This window comes from Nothobranchius furzeri, chromosome 10 (assembly GCF_043380555.1).
Source record: "Nothobranchius furzeri strain GRZ-AD chromosome 10, NfurGRZ-RIMD1, whole genome shotgun sequence".
NCBI lineage: Eukaryota > Metazoa > Chordata > Actinopteri > Cyprinodontiformes > Nothobranchiidae > Nothobranchius > Nothobranchius furzeri.
The window spans coordinates 56,805,920-56,824,302 of record NC_091750.1 but is presented as its reverse complement, the minus strand read 5'-3'; the positions used below and the strand labels follow the sequence as shown (position 1 = coordinate 56,824,302).

General features: G+C 39.3%; 2 protein-coding genes across 2 annotated transcripts; both read left to right on the top strand.

Annotated features, from left to right (window-relative positions):
- The first annotated feature begins 1,844 nt into the window (after positions 1 to 1,844).
- LOC139072045 (golgin subfamily A member 6-like protein 25) lies at positions 1,845 to 8,513 on the top strand. The gene is made up of 2 exons (XM_070555235.1): positions 1,845 to 4,992; positions 8,059 to 8,513. Exons 1-2 carry the CDS (start codon positions 1,845 to 1,847, stop codon positions 8,511 to 8,513), a joined length of 3,603 nt encoding a protein of 1,200 aa, XP_070411336.1.
- Positions 8,514 to 11,509: 2,996 nt separating this feature from the next.
- crcp (calcitonin gene-related peptide-receptor component protein) lies at positions 11,510 to 18,327 on the top strand. The gene is made up of 6 exons (XM_015961374.3): positions 11,510 to 11,632; positions 12,414 to 12,450; positions 12,547 to 12,645; positions 12,732 to 12,826; positions 12,939 to 12,996; positions 17,311 to 18,327. Exons 1-6 carry the CDS (start codon positions 11,625 to 11,627, stop codon positions 17,446 to 17,448), a joined length of 435 nt encoding a protein of 144 aa, XP_015816860.1. The 5' UTR covers positions 11,510 to 11,624; the 3' UTR covers positions 17,449 to 18,327.
- The last annotated feature ends 56 nt before the right edge of the window (positions 18,328 to 18,383 follow it).

The following is an 18,383-nucleotide window of genomic DNA, read 5'->3' as shown; positions in this document are numbered from 1 at the left end:
AAGATCATAAACACACTGCTTAGGTTACAAGGGAGTGGTGTCATAAGAAGCCTTTCAAGGTCCTGAAGTGGCTCATAGTCTCCAGATCTCACCCCTATAGAAAATCTTTGGAGGGAGTTAAAAGTCCGTTTTGCCCAACGTCAGCCCCAAAACATCACTGCTCTAGGGGAGCTCCACAAGGAGAAATGGGCCAAAATACCAGCAACAGTGTGTGGAATCCTTGTGAAGACATACAGAAAACATTTGACCTCTGTCATTGCCAACAAAGGTTGTAAACAAAGTATTAAGATGGACTTTTGCTATTGACCAAATACTTATATTTCACCATAAGTTGCCAATAGATCCAAAACAAATCAGACAATGTGATTTTATAGTTTTTCTTTTCTCATTTTGTTTCTTGTGGTTCAGATATTCTTGTGATGAAAATTACAGGCCTCTCTCATCGTTTTGAGTGGGTGACCATGCACAATTGGAGGCAGACTAAACACTTTTTGCCCTACTTTATACATAAAAGAAGTATAAAAGTTTTAAAAATTGCAATAATAAGACAAAGTACCCAGGAAAACACACAACAGGAATAAATTGTGCTAAATATTCAAAGTAGATCAATTACTTTTCTTACAGAATTGATATTTGAATGCTGATTACTTGGTTACCATGACTACAGTGCATTTGAAGCTGAGTTCCACCCACCAAAAATGCCATCTTTAATATTGACTTAAAAATAAATAAAATATCAATGCCAATAATCATTATAACATTCAAACAAAAAATATTGTTTGAAAGATTTAAATTAATGAGCTTTTTTATTTTAAAAAATCCAAAAAGCTACAGGTGTCAATGCAACAAAATTCCCCAAGAGGACGATAAAGATCAAAAGTAAATAAACAAAATAAAATAATAAAAAAAGAACGAATAAATATATAGGTAAATAAAAAAGGGTCAAAAGTGACAATCCAACTATTAATAAAGAATAATTTTTATTCATGCATGTGTAAAAATGCCTCAATTTAATTAATTAATTAATTAAAAAGGCCTGCCATTTAATTAACATATTAATTATGCACACATTTAATTGATCATAATGAAATCATTATGCTAATTTAGAGTGGCACAGCATAAAAATTTGAAACCTTTCAATGTTTTTTGCTAAATATTTCATCATCGTAAGGCGAACTGCTTAGAAAAATATTAGCACACCTCACATGGCAAAGCCGCTCGTTTTGATATATAATTAGTGGGGTGCACGCAGCCGATCGAGTTGCATTAATGTCCATTGAATAATAATAATGGCAACAAGGTCACCTGATACAAGTGGGCGGAGCCTAGAGTTGTCTCCTTCTTCTTGATTAGTTGTTATGATGACATATCAAAGGGCGATGACATCATCACTACCACAGACCTATCAGAACCTTTGAGAAGCCAGTTCAGTTGCATTCTGTTGCTTAAGAGTATCACTCCGAAATCAGTTTCTTATCCCTGTTGTGTGATTTAAGAAACAATACTACCCGGAAAAGCTGTTAGTTTAACTTATCGAGACTTAGGGCTTAAACAAAATGTTCTCAAGAATGGAAATGATGAACTCAACATCAAACTTCAAGAAACAAGAGGATTTTAGACAGTGTAATGAAACCATGTTTCTGGGAAAAACATGTTTCCCTAAGCAACTTGAAAGAGAAGACAGATATTGTGAAACACAGGTGCCATATTATCGTGGTATAGAAAGTGATCCAATGCAAGAAAGACCGATTTATTCAGTGGGACAGAATGAGATGTCTAGAAATCTGCAACGAAAATGGAAAAAGGAAACTGATCAACTCAAAGCAGAAAATCATGAGTTGAGAATGTGTCTTGACCAGACCAAGCAGGATATTGAGGTAATGAGAAACCGATTTTCTAGTTTGATGAGCACTTTGAACGGTTATGACAAATTTGTGAGTCAAGTGACGACTGAAAGAAGCCAAAAGATTGTTGACGTTTGTAAGTTGAAAAACGCAGCTGAATCTGGGGCCAATGAAATTCAATGGTTCATAGCCTCTGCTGATGCTAAGCTAGTCAAAAATAAAGACCAGCTCATCTGTGACTTAAGACGACAGCTGCAGTCAGCTATGGGTGAGTTTGATCAAAAACACGCCTGGCCCTACCAGGAAACACGACCGGCTCCGCAATCAGATACAGTCCAGTTTAGTGGCAATTGTATCAGCGCTTTACAGAATGCAGTTATCGACAGTGAAAATAAAATTAGCAGACTAAATGAGCTACTGAAGACATATACAAAAGAAATTGAGCAAAATTTACAGTTCAGTAAAGAGCATAGCACAGCTGCGCAAAAAGACAGAGAACTTTCCACTCTCTTTGAACAGGTGGAAACCCTGAAGACAGAACTGGAAACCACGAAAAACAAAGCACGAGAAACAGAGAAGGAGCTAAAACAAGCTAACGTTTCTGTTGTTGAAAAAGACGAATTGGTCAGTCAGGTTAGGAACAAACTGGGGAACTTTAAAACGGACATTTTTCGTCTACAGTCAGCCTTCGAAGAGTTTTGTAAGTGGAAAAATCAAATTAGAGCTAACAATGACAAGACAGAGACCTGGTTCAGCGTAGTCGAGCACCTTGAGATAAGAATTAAGGACCTCGTTGAAGAAAGTGAGGACATGACCGTGTTTAAACAAAGGACTGCGTACGCGCCCAAACTCCACGAACCTTTGACAGATTTGAGTCACACGAAAGAGAGGACTCTAGAAATGGGGTGTGGAATTAAAAACACAACAAAAATAAATGATGAGGAGGAAATCAAACTGCAGGAATTGAAAGACAAGGAAAGATTCAAAGAGTTGCAGAACTCTGAAGCCGCTCTTCATAAAGAGGTATCAGATCTTCAGGACAAGTGTTCGCAGTACGATGAAAAAATCGCAAGCCTTAGTGGAGACATTGAAAAGGTTGAGCGTGAGAAAATTAGTGCCGAGAGATTTTCTGAGGAGCTGAAGCAGAAAAATCAAGAACTGCAGGCTTTAATTAACTCTTTGAAAGACAGATGCCAAAAACAGAAAGAGAAGAATGAAGGCATGCAAGAATCTCACCTGCAGGAAACAAAGAGACAGCAGCTGGAAATCAAACAGCTAACCGACTCCTTGGAGAAAAAAGAATCCACCATCCAAGAGTGCCAGAACAAACTTGCTCAAACTATGGTGGGACACGAGGAGGTCAGACAGAAACACGAAAAAGAACTGGCACAGCTGGCATTTGACTCAAAGAGCGAAAATAAGAAATACATTGATGAAATATGTCAGTTGAAGGAAAACATTGAAGAACTTGAAAGCATAACATTTCAAGATTTCAGGCCAGACACTGCAGAAAAGTTGGACGACCTGACCGTAGAGCTCCTGATAAGCCAGGAAATGCAGCGACGCAGCCAGGAAGAAAAAGACAAGCTACAGAAGGAATGTGAGGAGCTTAAAGAACAAATCAAGCACATAAGTGCTGATAATAAGATGTCAGGCTCCAAAAATTCATTATCAAAGACATATTCAGATTGCACATCTCCCAGAGTGAGAAAAATTAGCAAATCATCAATGTCCATCTCAACTGGGAACATTTCTCCCAAAGATCAAGCTAACAAACTGAAAGACTTAGAATTATTGATACCAGATCTTGGATTCACTGATGTGGTCAGAAAAGATGCTCCATGCTCGTCAGACTCAGATGACAAACTTAGCTTATTTAAAAAGGGAATGACTTCTACATTTGAACGTGAAAATAGGTTTTCTGAAGAAATTAGTAAAGAACCACAGTCAGACTCTGACAGCAAATGCAAGAAAAGGTTTTCCAAGTGCAAACTTAGTAAAGAACCACAGTCAGGCTCTGGCAGCAAATGCAAGAAAAGGTTTTCCATGTACGAACTTAGTGACGAATCACAGTCAGGCTCTGACGGCAAATTCAAGAAAAGGTTTTCCATGTACGAACTTAGTGACGAATCACAGTCAGGCTCTAGTGATGAACCACAGTCAGGCTCTGGCAGCAAATGCAAGAAAAGGTTTTCTGAGTATGAACTTAGTGACGAACCACAGTCAGGCTCTAGTGACGAATCACAGTCAGGCTCTGACAGCAAATGCAAGAAAAGGTTTTCCATGTACGAACTTAGTGACGAACCACAGTCAGGCTCTGACAGCAAATGCAAGAAAAGGTTTTCCATGTACGAACTTAGTGACGAACCACAGTCAGGCTCTAGTGATGAACCACAGTCAGGCTCTGGCAGCAAATGCAAGAAAAGGTTTTCTGAGTATGAACTTAGTGACGAACCACAGTCAGGCTCTAGTGACGAATCACAGTCAGGCTCTGACAGCAAATGCAAGAAAAGGTTTTCCATGTACGAACTTAGTGACGAACCACAGTCAGGCTCTGGCAGTAAATGCAAGAAAAGGTTTTCCATGTACGAACTTAGTGACGAACCACAGTCAGGCTCTAGTGACGAACCACAGTCAGGTTCTAGTGACGAACCACGGTCAGGCTCTGACAGCGAACGCAAGAAAAGGTTTTCCAAGTGCAAACTTAGTAAAGAACCACAGTCAGGCTCTGGCAGCAAATGCAAGAAAAGGTTTTCCATGTACGAACTTAGTGACGAACCACAGTCAGGCTCTGGCAGTAAATGCAAGAAAAGGTTTTCCATGTACGAACTTAGTGACGAACCACAGTCAGGCTCTAGTGACGAACCACAGTCAGGGTCTGACAGCGAACGCAAGAAAGGGTTTTCCGAGTACGAACTTAGTGACGAATCACAGTCAGGCTCTGAGAATGAAAGTGATCTAAGTATTTCTAAAGAAATAATGGATGAACCATGGTCAGGCTCTGGGGATGAACTTGAAGAAAGTTTTGTGGCTCAAAATTATTCTGGGGTAAACAATTGCCTGGAAATGCCCATTAAATGGGGGGCTCCACTGAAGACGGACACATCTCCAAAAGAGTCTAAAAAAGAAAATAAATATTCAACAGAAAGTAAGTCTTCCAGTGATAAATCTGACAAATTGAAAAATAAGAAACCAATGCTGGAAGTTGGCAGTTGTTCTAGTGATGTCGTGACTAAAAAAACAGGCTCATCACCACCTCTCAAGCTCCAACTGGGAAAGACTACTCTGCGTCCAGTCAAAGCGAGACCTATTGCGCAAGGGTCAAATGCCACCAAAGTGCTTCCCCCTCATTCTGGGAAATCTATCCTTCCTCCAATTTCTACAAAACCTACATCTCCTCTTTCTAGGACATCCACGTTACCTCCGGTGTCTGGGAAAACCACACCTTCCCATTCTAGAAGGCCCACGTCTCCTCCCCTGTTTGAGACACCCATGTCTCCCCATTATAAAAAATCTACATGTCCTTCTCTTGATAGAAATCCCAAGCCTGTATTATACGAAACCAAAACCTGCCATTTAGATGGCTTAAGTAATGGAGAAAAGGTATATATTATGTTAGATTAGATTAGATTAGATTAGAAGACAAACACATCTCCAAAGACTCATGTTGCAAAACAGTTTTTCTGAAGTTAAAACATATGAACTACCTTTAGATTATATTACAGTATATCTTAGATTAGATTAGATTAGATTACATTAGATTAGATTAGATTAGATTAGATTAGATTAGATTAGATTAGACGAGAATGTCCCAGCTAGTCGAAGCTAACCATTAGCATTATCAACTCCACCACACAGCAAAAGCTCCTCCAGGCTTGTGTTACTTATGGAGATAAAAGTCAGTGGTAGAGTTGTGTTGCTGTTATCCAGTCAGAGGGGAGATGTCCAAATATCAGAAACAGATTAGATTAGATTGGATCTTGTTTTATGTGAGAGAAGAGACGAGACGAGACGAGAAGAGAAGAGAAGAGAAGAGAAGAGAAGAGAATATTCTTAGGCCATCTGCCCCTCAATGACATCTTATCATCCAGGGTTACTAAGTGCATTATTAAGCACTAATAAACAAAGACTCCCTTTATTATGTTACTATTAACTATTAAATGTCCTTAAGGTTAGGACAGGGGGGTCTGCCTAGTAATGCATGACCTACTGTTAAAGTTAAGCAGTTGTTAATGCTTTACGTGTGTAGCATCAGGAAGGTCCTCTAATATGTGACAAAGGTCACATTTTCCAAGCTGGGTCAGCTGGGTCGACTGTAACGTTGCCCCACAGATTAAACAAGCGAGGAGCCATGATGTCTGCTGAATATCATCCTTATCTGCTGCTGTTCCGTCCCAGAAGAAGGACACTTCAAGTTTCACAATAATAATTTAAATAATAATTTTAATAAACTCTTTGACTTTATTACTGTTATTATAATCATCATAAATAATCACTTGGTTCAATAAATGTGTTTTAACTACTGAAATGAATTATTATGCTTTGGGTATTTGTATGATTATGGTTGACAATCGGTTATGTGTGTTCAGCAAACCAGAAGGTCATCTCGCACGTAACCAGCCTCATTCAGAACTTATCCAGGGTAAAAGTAACTGCCATCACATGTCTTTGACTCATGACCAAAGCTTTCTTGCTGAGAGTGGGCGTGTTCTGTGGGTTTGTTTAAACTAACTTTCCAGCAGCAAAACTTCAGTTCGAGAACCAACCACCATCCGGAGGATAAGGGAACGGCCGGCCTAACCTCCACCTGCTGTTCTGTCATGCTGATAGAATAGCTTTGAATAAACGCACGATAACCAGCTGACGCAAAACTCCTTCAGAGTTATTGATTTTTAAGTAAGACTCAAAACTCCTTCAGAGTTATTGATTTTGAGACGCAAATAGTTTCATCAGTCGTGTGACCCACGGAGACATCCCAGGACTGATTTGGTCGCATTGAGGTGCTTCTACCAGCCTCGTGCCCGGAGGAAATCATCTCCACCTGACATCTCGGATCCAGAAGGGGGTCTCCTGAAAGTGGGTGAGGTACACACTTTCGACAGATGACGTCTGATGCTGTTTCTCTAAGTAACAACAGTTAGCTGCAAAACCATCATTTCCAACCCAGAACGCGCTTCTCTCTCTGAAAGAAACCTTCTGAGAATTCATTCACGCATCCAAGCTCTCATTTCATTTTAACTTTCCATCAAGTCACAGGTTTGCCTTTAAAACAAGTTTTAATATCAAAGCTGGTAAATTGTCATCCATGAATTGTCAATTTTAATTGTCATTTAAATTGTCGTTTCAAATCGTCAAGTTTAAAATTGTTAGTAATAAATTCTTCATTTTTAAACTCTGCCTCATTTTTTAAATGAAACACAGAAAGGTATAAATATTTCTGGTTATTGAAAAAGCAAAGATTCCTAACTTCTGATTCATAAATAAACATTTGCTATTAAATTTAATTATCTTAAATTAAGCGTTAATCTTTGGATTAAAAATAGACCAAGTAGGTTGGTGTATGAACTTCTATCGATTATATAAGTATCTTGGATATTTATACATGATATAGGCTCATATGCTAATGTGCTTGTTCATTCTCAGAATCTAACAACTGATAGCAAACAGTGTTGATTCTAGTATGTAGAAATACGCTACATGTGATAGTTTTATTAATGTACCAAGTAATGTTAATAAAAGGGAGCCTTTTTGTAAAGTGTTACTAGCACTGGTAATGGCACTTTCAGTAATGAGGTGAGGTTCGATTCCCTGCAGTGACCTGCTGGTTGTGTTTATGCTGACATGAAAGAGATAATTTGTTGATGAAAATAAAACAAATAAATCATAACAGTTTTGATACAATCGGTACACTTAAAACTCAGCCTGCTAAAGTTTAGAGACAATTCAAAGATGAGAGAAAAAGGCATTTCCCAGCAGATTTATGATTTAACACAGGAGTTAACGAGTAATAAGTACTAAACCATAGACATGAATATGTAGATGATGTCTGTGGGAGTAAGCGCCTCAATAATAATAATAATAATAATAATAATAATAATAATAATAATAATAATAATAATAATAATCAGCCTAGCCAACAGAGCAATACAAGACATCAAACAAGACTACTCTAAACCAATGGACCTCACATCAATTAATGAAATATGTTATGCAGCAGCTACAGTAATCACAGACCTGAGTTTCACCAAGAAAATAGAAAAACAAGGAAAAAGAAAACAGCCCAAATGGAAGGCAGACATCGAGAAGGACATTCTCAAGAAGAGAAAAGATCTCTCTCTACTCACGGAAATTGAAAAAGGTACCATTACTAATAAAAGAAAAGAGAGGCAAATGAAGAAGAGGTATAACATCCAGGACACAACTGACATTGTGGAAGCAAAAGAAAAGCTCAAACAACAGATACAGGCCAAGGCACAAAGAATCAGAAGATATGAAAAGAGAAGTAAACACTTCAGACACAACAATGTTTTCAAAGTTGACCCAAAGAAGTTCTACAAAGAACTTGGAAAGAAACAGATAGAAATCAAAGAACTACCATCTCTGGAAAAAGTAGAAGAGTTCTGGAGCAATGTTTGGGAAAAAGAGAAAAATCACAATGAAGCAGCATAATGGATCAAAGAAGAAGTAGAAAGATTGAAGAGCTGACCAGTACAGGAGTGGACAAGCATCAGCAAGACAGAAGTAATACTGGCACTAAAGAAAGCAAATAATTGGAAGTCACCTGGAGAAGACAAAGTACATAACTACTGGCTTAAACACCTCAAAGTCATACATGAAGATCTTGCAAGAGGATACACAGAAATCATTAAAACACCAATAAAGAGCCCAACCTGGCTAACACAGGGTCTAACATATCTGCTACCCAAGACCAATGACACAAAAAACCCTAAGAACTACAGACCAATCACATGCTTACCAACGATGTACAAGATCCTCACAAGTATCGTCACAGAGAGAACATACATTTTCCTCAACAACAACAGCATGCTACCACCAGAACAAAAAGGCTGTAAGAGAGGAAGTTATGGAAGCAAAGACCAACTTCTGATCAACAAGATGATACTGGAAGACAGCAAGGGGAAGAAGAAAAACCTGAGTACAGCATGGATCGTCTACAGGAAAGCCTTCGACAGTGTACCACACTCATGGATCATCAAAGTAATGGAACTTCATAGAATCTCACCAACTCTCATCAACTTCATGAAGACAAGTATGGAATCATGGAGGACCACGATGATGCTCACTTATGAGGAAGGATCCATCAAGACAAGACCAATAAAAGTCAGGTGTGGTATCTTTCAAGGAGACTCACTATCACCTCTCCGTTTCTGTCTATGTCTAGCCCCACTCAGCACCATGCTAAACAACAGTGAACATGGATATGAGGTTCAAGGTAAGAAGATCAACCACCTTTTTTTACATGGATGATCTGAAGACCTATGCCAAAAATGATAACCAACAAGAGGGACTACTCCAAATAGTCAAGCTCTTCAGTGATGACATCTGCATGCAATTTGGACTTGACAAATGTGCAAAGGCTACATTAAAAAAGGGAAAACTCACATCAACTTCAAACATACAATTGGACCAAGAGACTGTCATAATGAAGCTCAGTCAAGAGGATACATACAAATATCTTGGGGTCAATGAAGGAGATGGAATACAACATGCTACCATGAAAGAAAAAAGTCAAAAAAGAGTACTACAGAAGAGTCAGGCTTGTTATCAAGAGTGAACTTAATGCTGCAAATAAGATCAAAGCCATCAACACTTCAGCTGTTCCAACGGTTACATACAGTTTTAACATCATCAACTGGCAACTTAAAGAAGTAAAGAAACTAGACACCAAGTCCAGAAAGTTGCTGACATCTGAAAGAATGCACCACCCAAAACCGGATGTTGAAATAATGTATCTACCAAGACAGATTGGAGGCAGAGGACTTACCCAACTTGAGATGGCTTACTAAACAACAACAATGGCATTGAAAACCTACCTTGAAACAACAGACAATGCCCTACTGATCCTCGTTTGTCAACATGAAGCTCGCAAGAAGCTGTACTCTGTTACAAAAGAAGCTATAAGACATGCACAGGAACTAAACATCCCAGATGTGGCAAGAAAAGAGAAAGAAACCATAACAAGCTTTGCCAAGAGGACCAAAAGGGAGGCAAAGAAATGGGCCCAAAAGAGGATGAGAGAAACATGGGAGGAAAAGCCAATGCATGGACAATACCCCTTGAGAGTAAAAAAAAGCAGACGTAGAACAAGATCATATCAGTGGCTACGCAGTGCAGGACTGAAGGCAGAAACTGAAGGATTGTTGATAGCAGCACAAGACCAGAGCCTGTCAACGAGATCATACCACCACAAGATCATGAAAGATGGAACAGACCCAATGGGGGGGGGGGGGGGGGGGGGATCTCTGCTGCTTGCTGCCACAAGGACATAAGAGTGCAGCAAAAACCTCATGTTTGTATGGGGAGGACAAAAGTCTCAAAAGATCTGTATGTGTGTATCTAGATTTGTTTATGTGTATCTAGATTTGTGTGTGTTTATCTACATTTGTGTGTGCGTAACTAAAGATTTTTGTGTGTGTAACTCTTGATTTGTAACTTGTGTTTATATTTTTGTGTGTAAATTCAGTTCTTACACATACAATCATTGAACACACACACACACAAATCACCTGGTACACACGGACAAGTCTACAGGACACACAGATCAGTTTACAAGTACAAAAATTATTAGTCAATTTAGGGTTGGGCATCGAGCATCGATTGGAACGGGGACCAACTGTTAGTTTTTCCCGGAATCGTTCAAATTTTTTTATTTAGATTCCAAGTTTCGATTCCTAGAATGCCGACGGAAGAGGAATCCGCAGCTGATCTCCGTGAAAAATAAACGTGATCTACCAACGCTTTTCAGATCTGATCACACCAGCTTTCTGTGTGCAGTACCGAGTCCCCCCTCCCCCCACCTGGCGCGCAGCGGCCAAATATAAACAAACGTGTCCGCCGAACTTTTACTCCGTAATGTAAACTTTAACTCCTGCAGCGTAGAGGAAACGTGTTAAAATCATCAACACGGTGGATTTAATAGAAGCTTTAAAGAACAAACTCTGGACGGCGTGAGGTGAGTTTGTCTCACTGCAAAAATAAAAACACACACGGAGCGTCAGCAGTCAGACGCAGCCGCTCACCAACACTCGTGTGTGTGCGTGCGCATCAGAAGGCTGAACAATAACCTGTAGAATAAAGTCTTCATGTTAGAGAAGCTTCTCAGTGGTGGACCACACCAGCTTCTGCCACAATAAATACTCATGATAATACTAATAAATCACACACAAAGTTGTGAACATTTTAATTTCCTTTCTGAACTATTTCTGTTGAGTATTTTAATGTTTAAAATCTGTTAGATTAGGAAATCTGGCTCAGCTCCCTCTTCACCACGACAGATCGGCTCACTGCAGACGCCGAACCAATCCGCCTGTCGATCACACACACACACACACACACACACACACACACACACACACACACACACACACACACACACACACACACACACACACACACACACACACACACACACACACACACACACAAGCAGACCTTTCGAGACTTTTTTCTCCCCTCACATTTGTGTCGGCGGAACCTTTATCCATGCTCTCCGTTTCCCCACGGAAGGTGTAACAACGTACCGCAGTTCCGGGCGCATAAATGGAAGTGTAAGGATTTCATTTTTACCTTTCATTTAGTTTATTTTAGCAAGAGACTTTGCTAAGTAGCTGTTGTGAATTGTGTTTTTAACAACAACTATAAGCCGTAGTTTTCAGTTTTTGGTTTATTATTGATGGATGAAAGCGAACAGAGCTAGCGAAACAGCAGAGACACATTTTCAGTTCGGTCTGGGACGAAAAACTGTTCATCCTAGCTTATTAAAATTTAAAAACAAAAAACGAGTCAGTATTAACCATTAAAGCCAAACAACACGGTCCTTTTGTTATGACTGAAGACTTTTTTTCTAAAGTCTTTTTAATTCTTTTAAATGAAACTTTTAGCTGATTTTTATTTATTTATTTTTACTAAACGATTCGTAAATGGTCAGAATAATATTTTACTCTCGACTGCATTTTTATAGGTTTAATTTCTTAACCCACATGGAGACAAAAAACGCATTAATCATCTTAACTGTTCATTCCTCTATATTCCGAGTTGATGGTGGACAGGGGACAGCTCTCTAGTCCATCACAGAGACACATGCACTCACTCACAGGTAGAGACAACTTAGAGTCAACAGTTAACCTGAGATGCATGCGTTTGGTCTGTGGGAGGAAACAGAGTATCCATACAGAGAAAACACGCATGCAGTGGAGAACTCCACAAAGGCTGCAGCTGGAATTCGAACCTGCAACCTTTTCGCTGTGAGGCAGCAGCACCAGCTCCTCCCTTCCATGCAGCTCATAACAACTACATCAATTCAAAACTTTCAACTTTTTGTGTTTTCAGCAAAAATTCAAGTGCTGCAATGCTCAGCAACTATGAGGTAATATAGTCGGTTTACCCTCGCATGACGTGTTATTCACTGTTCAGTCAAACAGATCAGTTTGTAACTTTTACTTTCTTTTTTTTTACTGCTCAGGTGTTCAAACTTCTCATAGATCTGAAGGAACAGAGGAAAGATGGGGGGAAGAGCAAACACAGTGCCGGGCAGCAGAACCTCAACACTATCATGTATGAGGTCAGGTCACATCTCTCTTCCTGCATTTATATAAATGTTTTGGTCATATTTATTACAAACATAATCTCCTGTGGGTTCGCCATCAGACACTTAAGTACCTGTCGAAGACGCCGTCCAGCAGACAAAGTCCTGAGATTGTCAAGGAGTTCCTCACCACCATGATGCCCCACAAACTCACAAAGTCAGTGAGATCTAATAAACATTTTATTTTGATTTAGTTGTGTTGATACGATGGACATTGTCTTAACATTTAGCCTTTTTCTGTTAATCTGATTTGTTTTTGTCATCATCAGGGCAGAAAAACTTCAGCTGTTGAACCACCGACCTCAAACTGCAGTAGAAATTCAGCTAGTGAGTCTCGTTAAATTTGTTAAAATTTGTGCAAAACGCAACCCAACCTACCAGGCTACCAGTAATAACCGGTGAAATCCACAGTAGCTCTGCCTGCCAGCTCTGCAGTTTCTTTAATCTTTGATTGAGAAATATTAAATAGCATTCAGACCTAGACTGAGTAAAAAATAAACACACACTGTGGAAATTAAATGTTTTTGTTGAATCAAGACACCCAAAACAGAATTTAAACTTTAAAAATGTATCGCAACACAAGGAAAATATTATTTTTTTAATTTTAATCACGCTAAGAGTTTGGTGCGTGGCATTTGAACTAGCTGCTATTTTATCCTTTGTTAATTATAAAAAAGTGGTTCTTTTAAAGGTGTGGAACACTTTTAGTGAATATTTCTGATTATAATCGGTCTCTGAGTTTTTCATGCAGGCTGAACATGAAAATAGTCTCCTACGTCTATCTGCTGCATTAGCTTCGGATGGAAAATAGACGGTGAAACTCTAGGATTAGAAAAGCCTGACAGATCTAAGTCACACTGTCACTTAACATTAATGGACTCACTCATCTTGATTCATGACGGAGAAGGCTGTTGTTGGCTTAGCGTCCAGGAAACGGCAGAGAATGTCTCAGCTAGTAGAAGCTAACCATTAGCAACTCCACCACACAGCAAAAGCTCCTCCAGGCTTGTGTTACTTGTGGAGATGATAATCAGTGGTAGAGTCGCATTGCTGTTGTAGTGTATCGATAGTTACATCTCTTACGTAGGAAACCATCAAAGGTGAGATTCCTTAGAAAATATGGAATCAATTTGATGTATCTTTGAATACTACCTTTAATCAGAAGATATGAACTTTTTATTGCAGGGATTAGGTAATAATTTGTAATAACCCAGAGTCAAAGAGAGAGACAAGTTTTAAAGTTTAAGAAGATTTATTTCTAAACAATTTAAAACAAGGCTAACTCTAACTTTAACTCTAAAGCTTGGTTTATGCTTGACGCATTCACTTTCCGCTTGGTGATGCGGCTCGCGGATGGAACGCGCTTCACAACTCGCAGCGTTTATGGTTCGTGCGGCTTGTCTCTGCGGTGAGCCAATATTCTCCCAAACTGAACGGGGCAACATGGAGCTCTACGGCATGCATCTAACACTACACCATAGTAGAAGTAAAAATTACTATTTACAACATGGCATTTCAGCATTTTTAACAGCGTCCTCGTCTTTTCTGACAGTGCGAGCTATTTCTCTCCAAGAATGATTAACAACATGTTGATCACGGTGATCTTTGAGAGCTAAATCATACAAATGTCTGTATTTACGAACCTCTGCCATACTAGTTCTAGCCGGTCCGCCATGTTTTTCCACGTCCGACCGTCCGCGTGGTTAGAAATTTTCCCTAGGTGCGCGTTGCAGAAATTTTGGGCTGTGCGGAGACGCGGTGGAGGGGCGTGGTTGTTAAAATGACGCAATTTTGCCGCGCGGAGCCGTGCAGACCTCGCGGACGCGTCAAGCATAAACCAACCTTAACACTCTGTGTGATGAATGGATCTAGTTGTGAATGAGGCAAGATGGATGGTGTAAATGTGGAATGTTGTTATCAGAACTCTCGTTTCCAGAGAAGCCTTAGTTCTGTGTGGGAGCGAATGCTTGCTCTAAACTATAGTCGAGTTTCAAAAACCACATTCAGACGCTATCTTGCCGAGCTACATACCCTTGCGGAGACCTCCGTTGCAGATCCAGAATGCCAGGTTCTCAGACCCTCTTTGGTACCGAAGCCGGTGAAACAGCGTACGGTACGACAGACTAGTCTTGGAATGCCCCCAGGTAAGCGGCAGTTGGTTGACAGTGTCAGCGGGACCCTGAAGGGTCAGTGAGTTCAGCTTTTACTCTGAAGGAGCATTGCGTCAGGTGGAGCTTGCAACAGGTTTATTATCCAGCTTGTCGTTAGGTTCTTTGTGGTTAAAAATTTACGAGTGGCCGGCTCGCAACTCTAGAGCGTCTGAACTGAGTTAAGGGTGACGTGGGAGTTAGTTTTATAATTCAGATGTTTTAATTTATGGTCGAATCAAAATTGGACACAAATATAAAAACCACACAGATCACGCCACGCACCAGAAAGGAAAGCTCTGATTGGAGAGACAAAGGAATGTGTCATGTGATTAACATTACATGTGATCAGTCTAGTGTGTACAGGGTATCTGCGGGTCCTTAAAAAGTCTTAAAAAGTCTTAAATTAGCTTTTCCTAATTTAAGGCCTTAAAAATCCTTAAAAATTACAAATAATCCTTAAATCCAGTTGCCAAAGGTCTTAAATTACCAAAGACCCAATAAACAAGATTATTTTATTTCTATAAAAACTTTGTAAATTTCTAGTTAGTGTTCAGCATTTTTTGTGTATGACGTTGGCGTAAGCGGAACCGTACGCAGTCAGTTGGTTGTGAAAGGGGGCTATTTTTCTAGAGGAGCACATTAGCTGGTTAAGCTAGTGGGAGCTTGAGCCATGGGGAAGGGCAAGTTTAATGGTAACTGGATGGCTAATCCCACGTTCGCGACGTGGTTAGCTCCGGTTCCAGGCAATAGCTGGAAATTATCGCTTAAATTTAATTTTTAAAATAGCTTAAATTTGGTCAAAGTGGCCTTAAAAAAGGTCTTAAAAAGTCTTAAATTTGGCTCCCTTAAATCTGCAGATACCCTGTGTGTAGTTTAAAAGTTACATTACACAACATGCCCTATAGGTTAAAAAAAATTGTAAGTCGCTTTGGGTAAAAGCGTCTGCTAAGCACATAAACAACATAAACAACAACATTACTTATTAAAATACCATCATAGGATTATAATATCAAGTAATTAATGTTCTCATTTCACAGATTGATTTAACATTGCTTTACATGATTATATGGTCCAACAAAGGTATTTGATTATTATTTAATAGAGTATTTGATTATTATTTAATAGAGAAGAGAGTTTTTGGTCTTCTTTCTTCTCTTGAGCTGTAGGGTCAGGCAGATAGCTAGTTAAAACAGTTTAGATGCAGAGGCATCAAAAGGCCTTGAGCAAAATCTCAAGGAGATTAGTTCTTCCTAAGGAGAAAGGAAAACAGTCCCTTCATGACGCTACACTGTTATCTAGTCAGACGAGGGATGTCCAAATATCAGCAGAAAGAGCAGAACTAAGCTAAATCAGGTTAAGGGCTGTCTGCCTTGGGGGCGGGACTAACCTATGAGAACCCACCCAATTGGCCAAATGGGTGAAGAGCTCTATTTGATTTGTTAAAAAAATATATAATACTTTCGTGTGAATTACAGAATGCATTATGTGTAGCAAACATTTGAGCTGACCATTCATTACGATATTTATCTGTTCTTTGCGATATGCATATTGTGCATGCTGTTATTGCGATAACGATATATTTACAATATATTGTGCAGCCCTAACACACACACACACACACATACACACACACACACACACACAAAACATATATACCAAGTAATGTGTCTATGGTTACATTGTGATTTCTTAGTAACTATTCTATTTGCTGAGAGACAAACTTTATTGTATTTATCCTAGTTAATCTATAATTAAACGGGTAAACTAGTAGTAGCACATTCAATGTCAAAGAAAGTAAAATGTTATTATCAGGAGAGGGAGAATGTTTAAGTGGTTAGCAGCGGTGTTTAAGCCGATATTTTTTGCTTCTTTAATTATACCAGATATTCTCAAATCGTTGCTCCAATTTGACTCCATACATACACAACTTGCTTTATTAGTAATGTTAAGTAAAGACAGGTGTAGCTTTTTTGTAAATTACTTAGAAATTCTAATAAGTCTGTGATAAATTGAGTTGCCTTTGCTGTGGTTATGAGGTTTTGGGGTGTTTTTTTTCCTTCTTTAAAATATTGAAAATTATATTAAAAACAATATTGTTTTAATCTTTCCTGAGAATAGGGCATCTTTAAAACACTCTTCTGATATTTTTATGTTATTTTATTTGTGTTTAATAATTCTTTTATCTAAATGTTTCACCCCATTTAAAATCCCATGGGTGTGCAGATGTTTAAACATGACTTCTGTTGGTTTTTTGCTAAGCAGGAAACCACAGAAAAGCTGGATTATGGTATTTCTGTGTCACTAGTGAGAATTCAAACAATAATGCAGCCATGAACCATCTGATTCTTCTCCAATGACATCAACAGAGTTTATTGGAAGGTTTTTCCGCGAGAAATCCAGAAGACGGACCCAGATCTTTTAAGCTGATGGATCAACATTTCCTTGTGTTCTATTTCTATAATGTGGCCTTCGTTGCCCTCTCTCTGTGTAGATGGTGGAGGAAAGTGAAGAGCGTTTGTCAGAGGAGCAGATTGAGGAGCTCATCCAGACCATCTCAGACCACCTGCCCGGTGATCCGGAGCAGGAAAAGGCAGCTGCAGAGACGGATGAAGGTGGTGGACAGTCATGACTCAGGGACGGGTTTAAAATCGGACTGTATGTGGTGGTGAGGAGGCCAAAATATTGTAGAACTGGGAAAAGATGCCTTTCAAGAGCACAAATGGTGTGGAGCACCTGACCACAGAGAAAAGGGCATAATTATTCCTGTTGATGTAGAGGCAGTCACCTGTTTAACTGCTATGTTAAACGGAAAGCTGCTTAAAAGTCCTAAATTATGTGTTTTTGAATCATAACAGTAAACATGGATGTCCAAATCCACCTTTCATTAGTCGTATCCTTAGTAGATTATAGACTTGGGCATTTCATTTTATCTTTCATTAGCTAGTTGAATGCAACTCTGAAGCATTTTGTTCACTTGTAAACCCAATTAGCTTTACAATTTCCTGTAAGACAACATATTTTTCTTCCCGCTGAGCTTTGAACAACTCGTTTTTGGTGCAGCTGTGTCACAGCAGGGGAAGGATGTGTTGGTTTGGACCTTTTCTGTTTTTGGCTTCCTGTTGGTTCATCACTGTAATTTCCGGTGCTTTCTGGGCACCTCGCAGAGTCAGGAAAGTAAAGCAATGTGACATTATTGGGGACTGGTTTTGGACTCGCCTGTGCACCAAATGCATTTGATGTTGGATTCAGCTGTCAATTTTTTTCCCTGTGGTTCAACATTAAAACAGTGAATGCAGGCTCTGCTGCTGCAGAAGACCACTGCATAAATGTGTCTGAGTGGGGTTAATAGATCCCCTGCAGCTATGTTTTCTTTCCCAAACTTCGTCACTGCACTAACACGCAGCTCAGAGATGTATCGACACACTCTTCTATTGGCAGTGTCCATCCACTCTTTTTTTTTCACAAACAACTTGAAACAAAAAAACTCACAATAAACGTTTTGTAACTATTCAGAGAAAGTATGATTTTGTAGTCAGTGAAAATGGCAATGATTTATCCCCACTT

Coding starts and splice junctions, on each gene's coding strand:
- LOC139072045 (XM_070555235.1), top strand. CDS start 1,845: ATGTGTCTTGACCAGACCAAGCAGGATATTGAGGTAATGAGAAACCGA. Junction 4,993..8,058: donor AAATAAATATTCAACAGAAA/GTAAGTCTTCCA, acceptor TATGTTATGCAG/CAGCTACAGTAATCACAGAC.
- crcp (XM_015961374.3), top strand. Junction 12,646..12,731: donor TCAACACTATCATGTATGAG/GTCAGGTCACAT, acceptor GTTCGCCATCAG/ACACTTAAGTACCTGTCGAA. Junction 12,827..12,938: donor ATGCCCCACAAACTCACAAA/GTCAGTGAGATC, acceptor TGTCATCATCAG/GGCAGAAAAACTTCAGCTGT.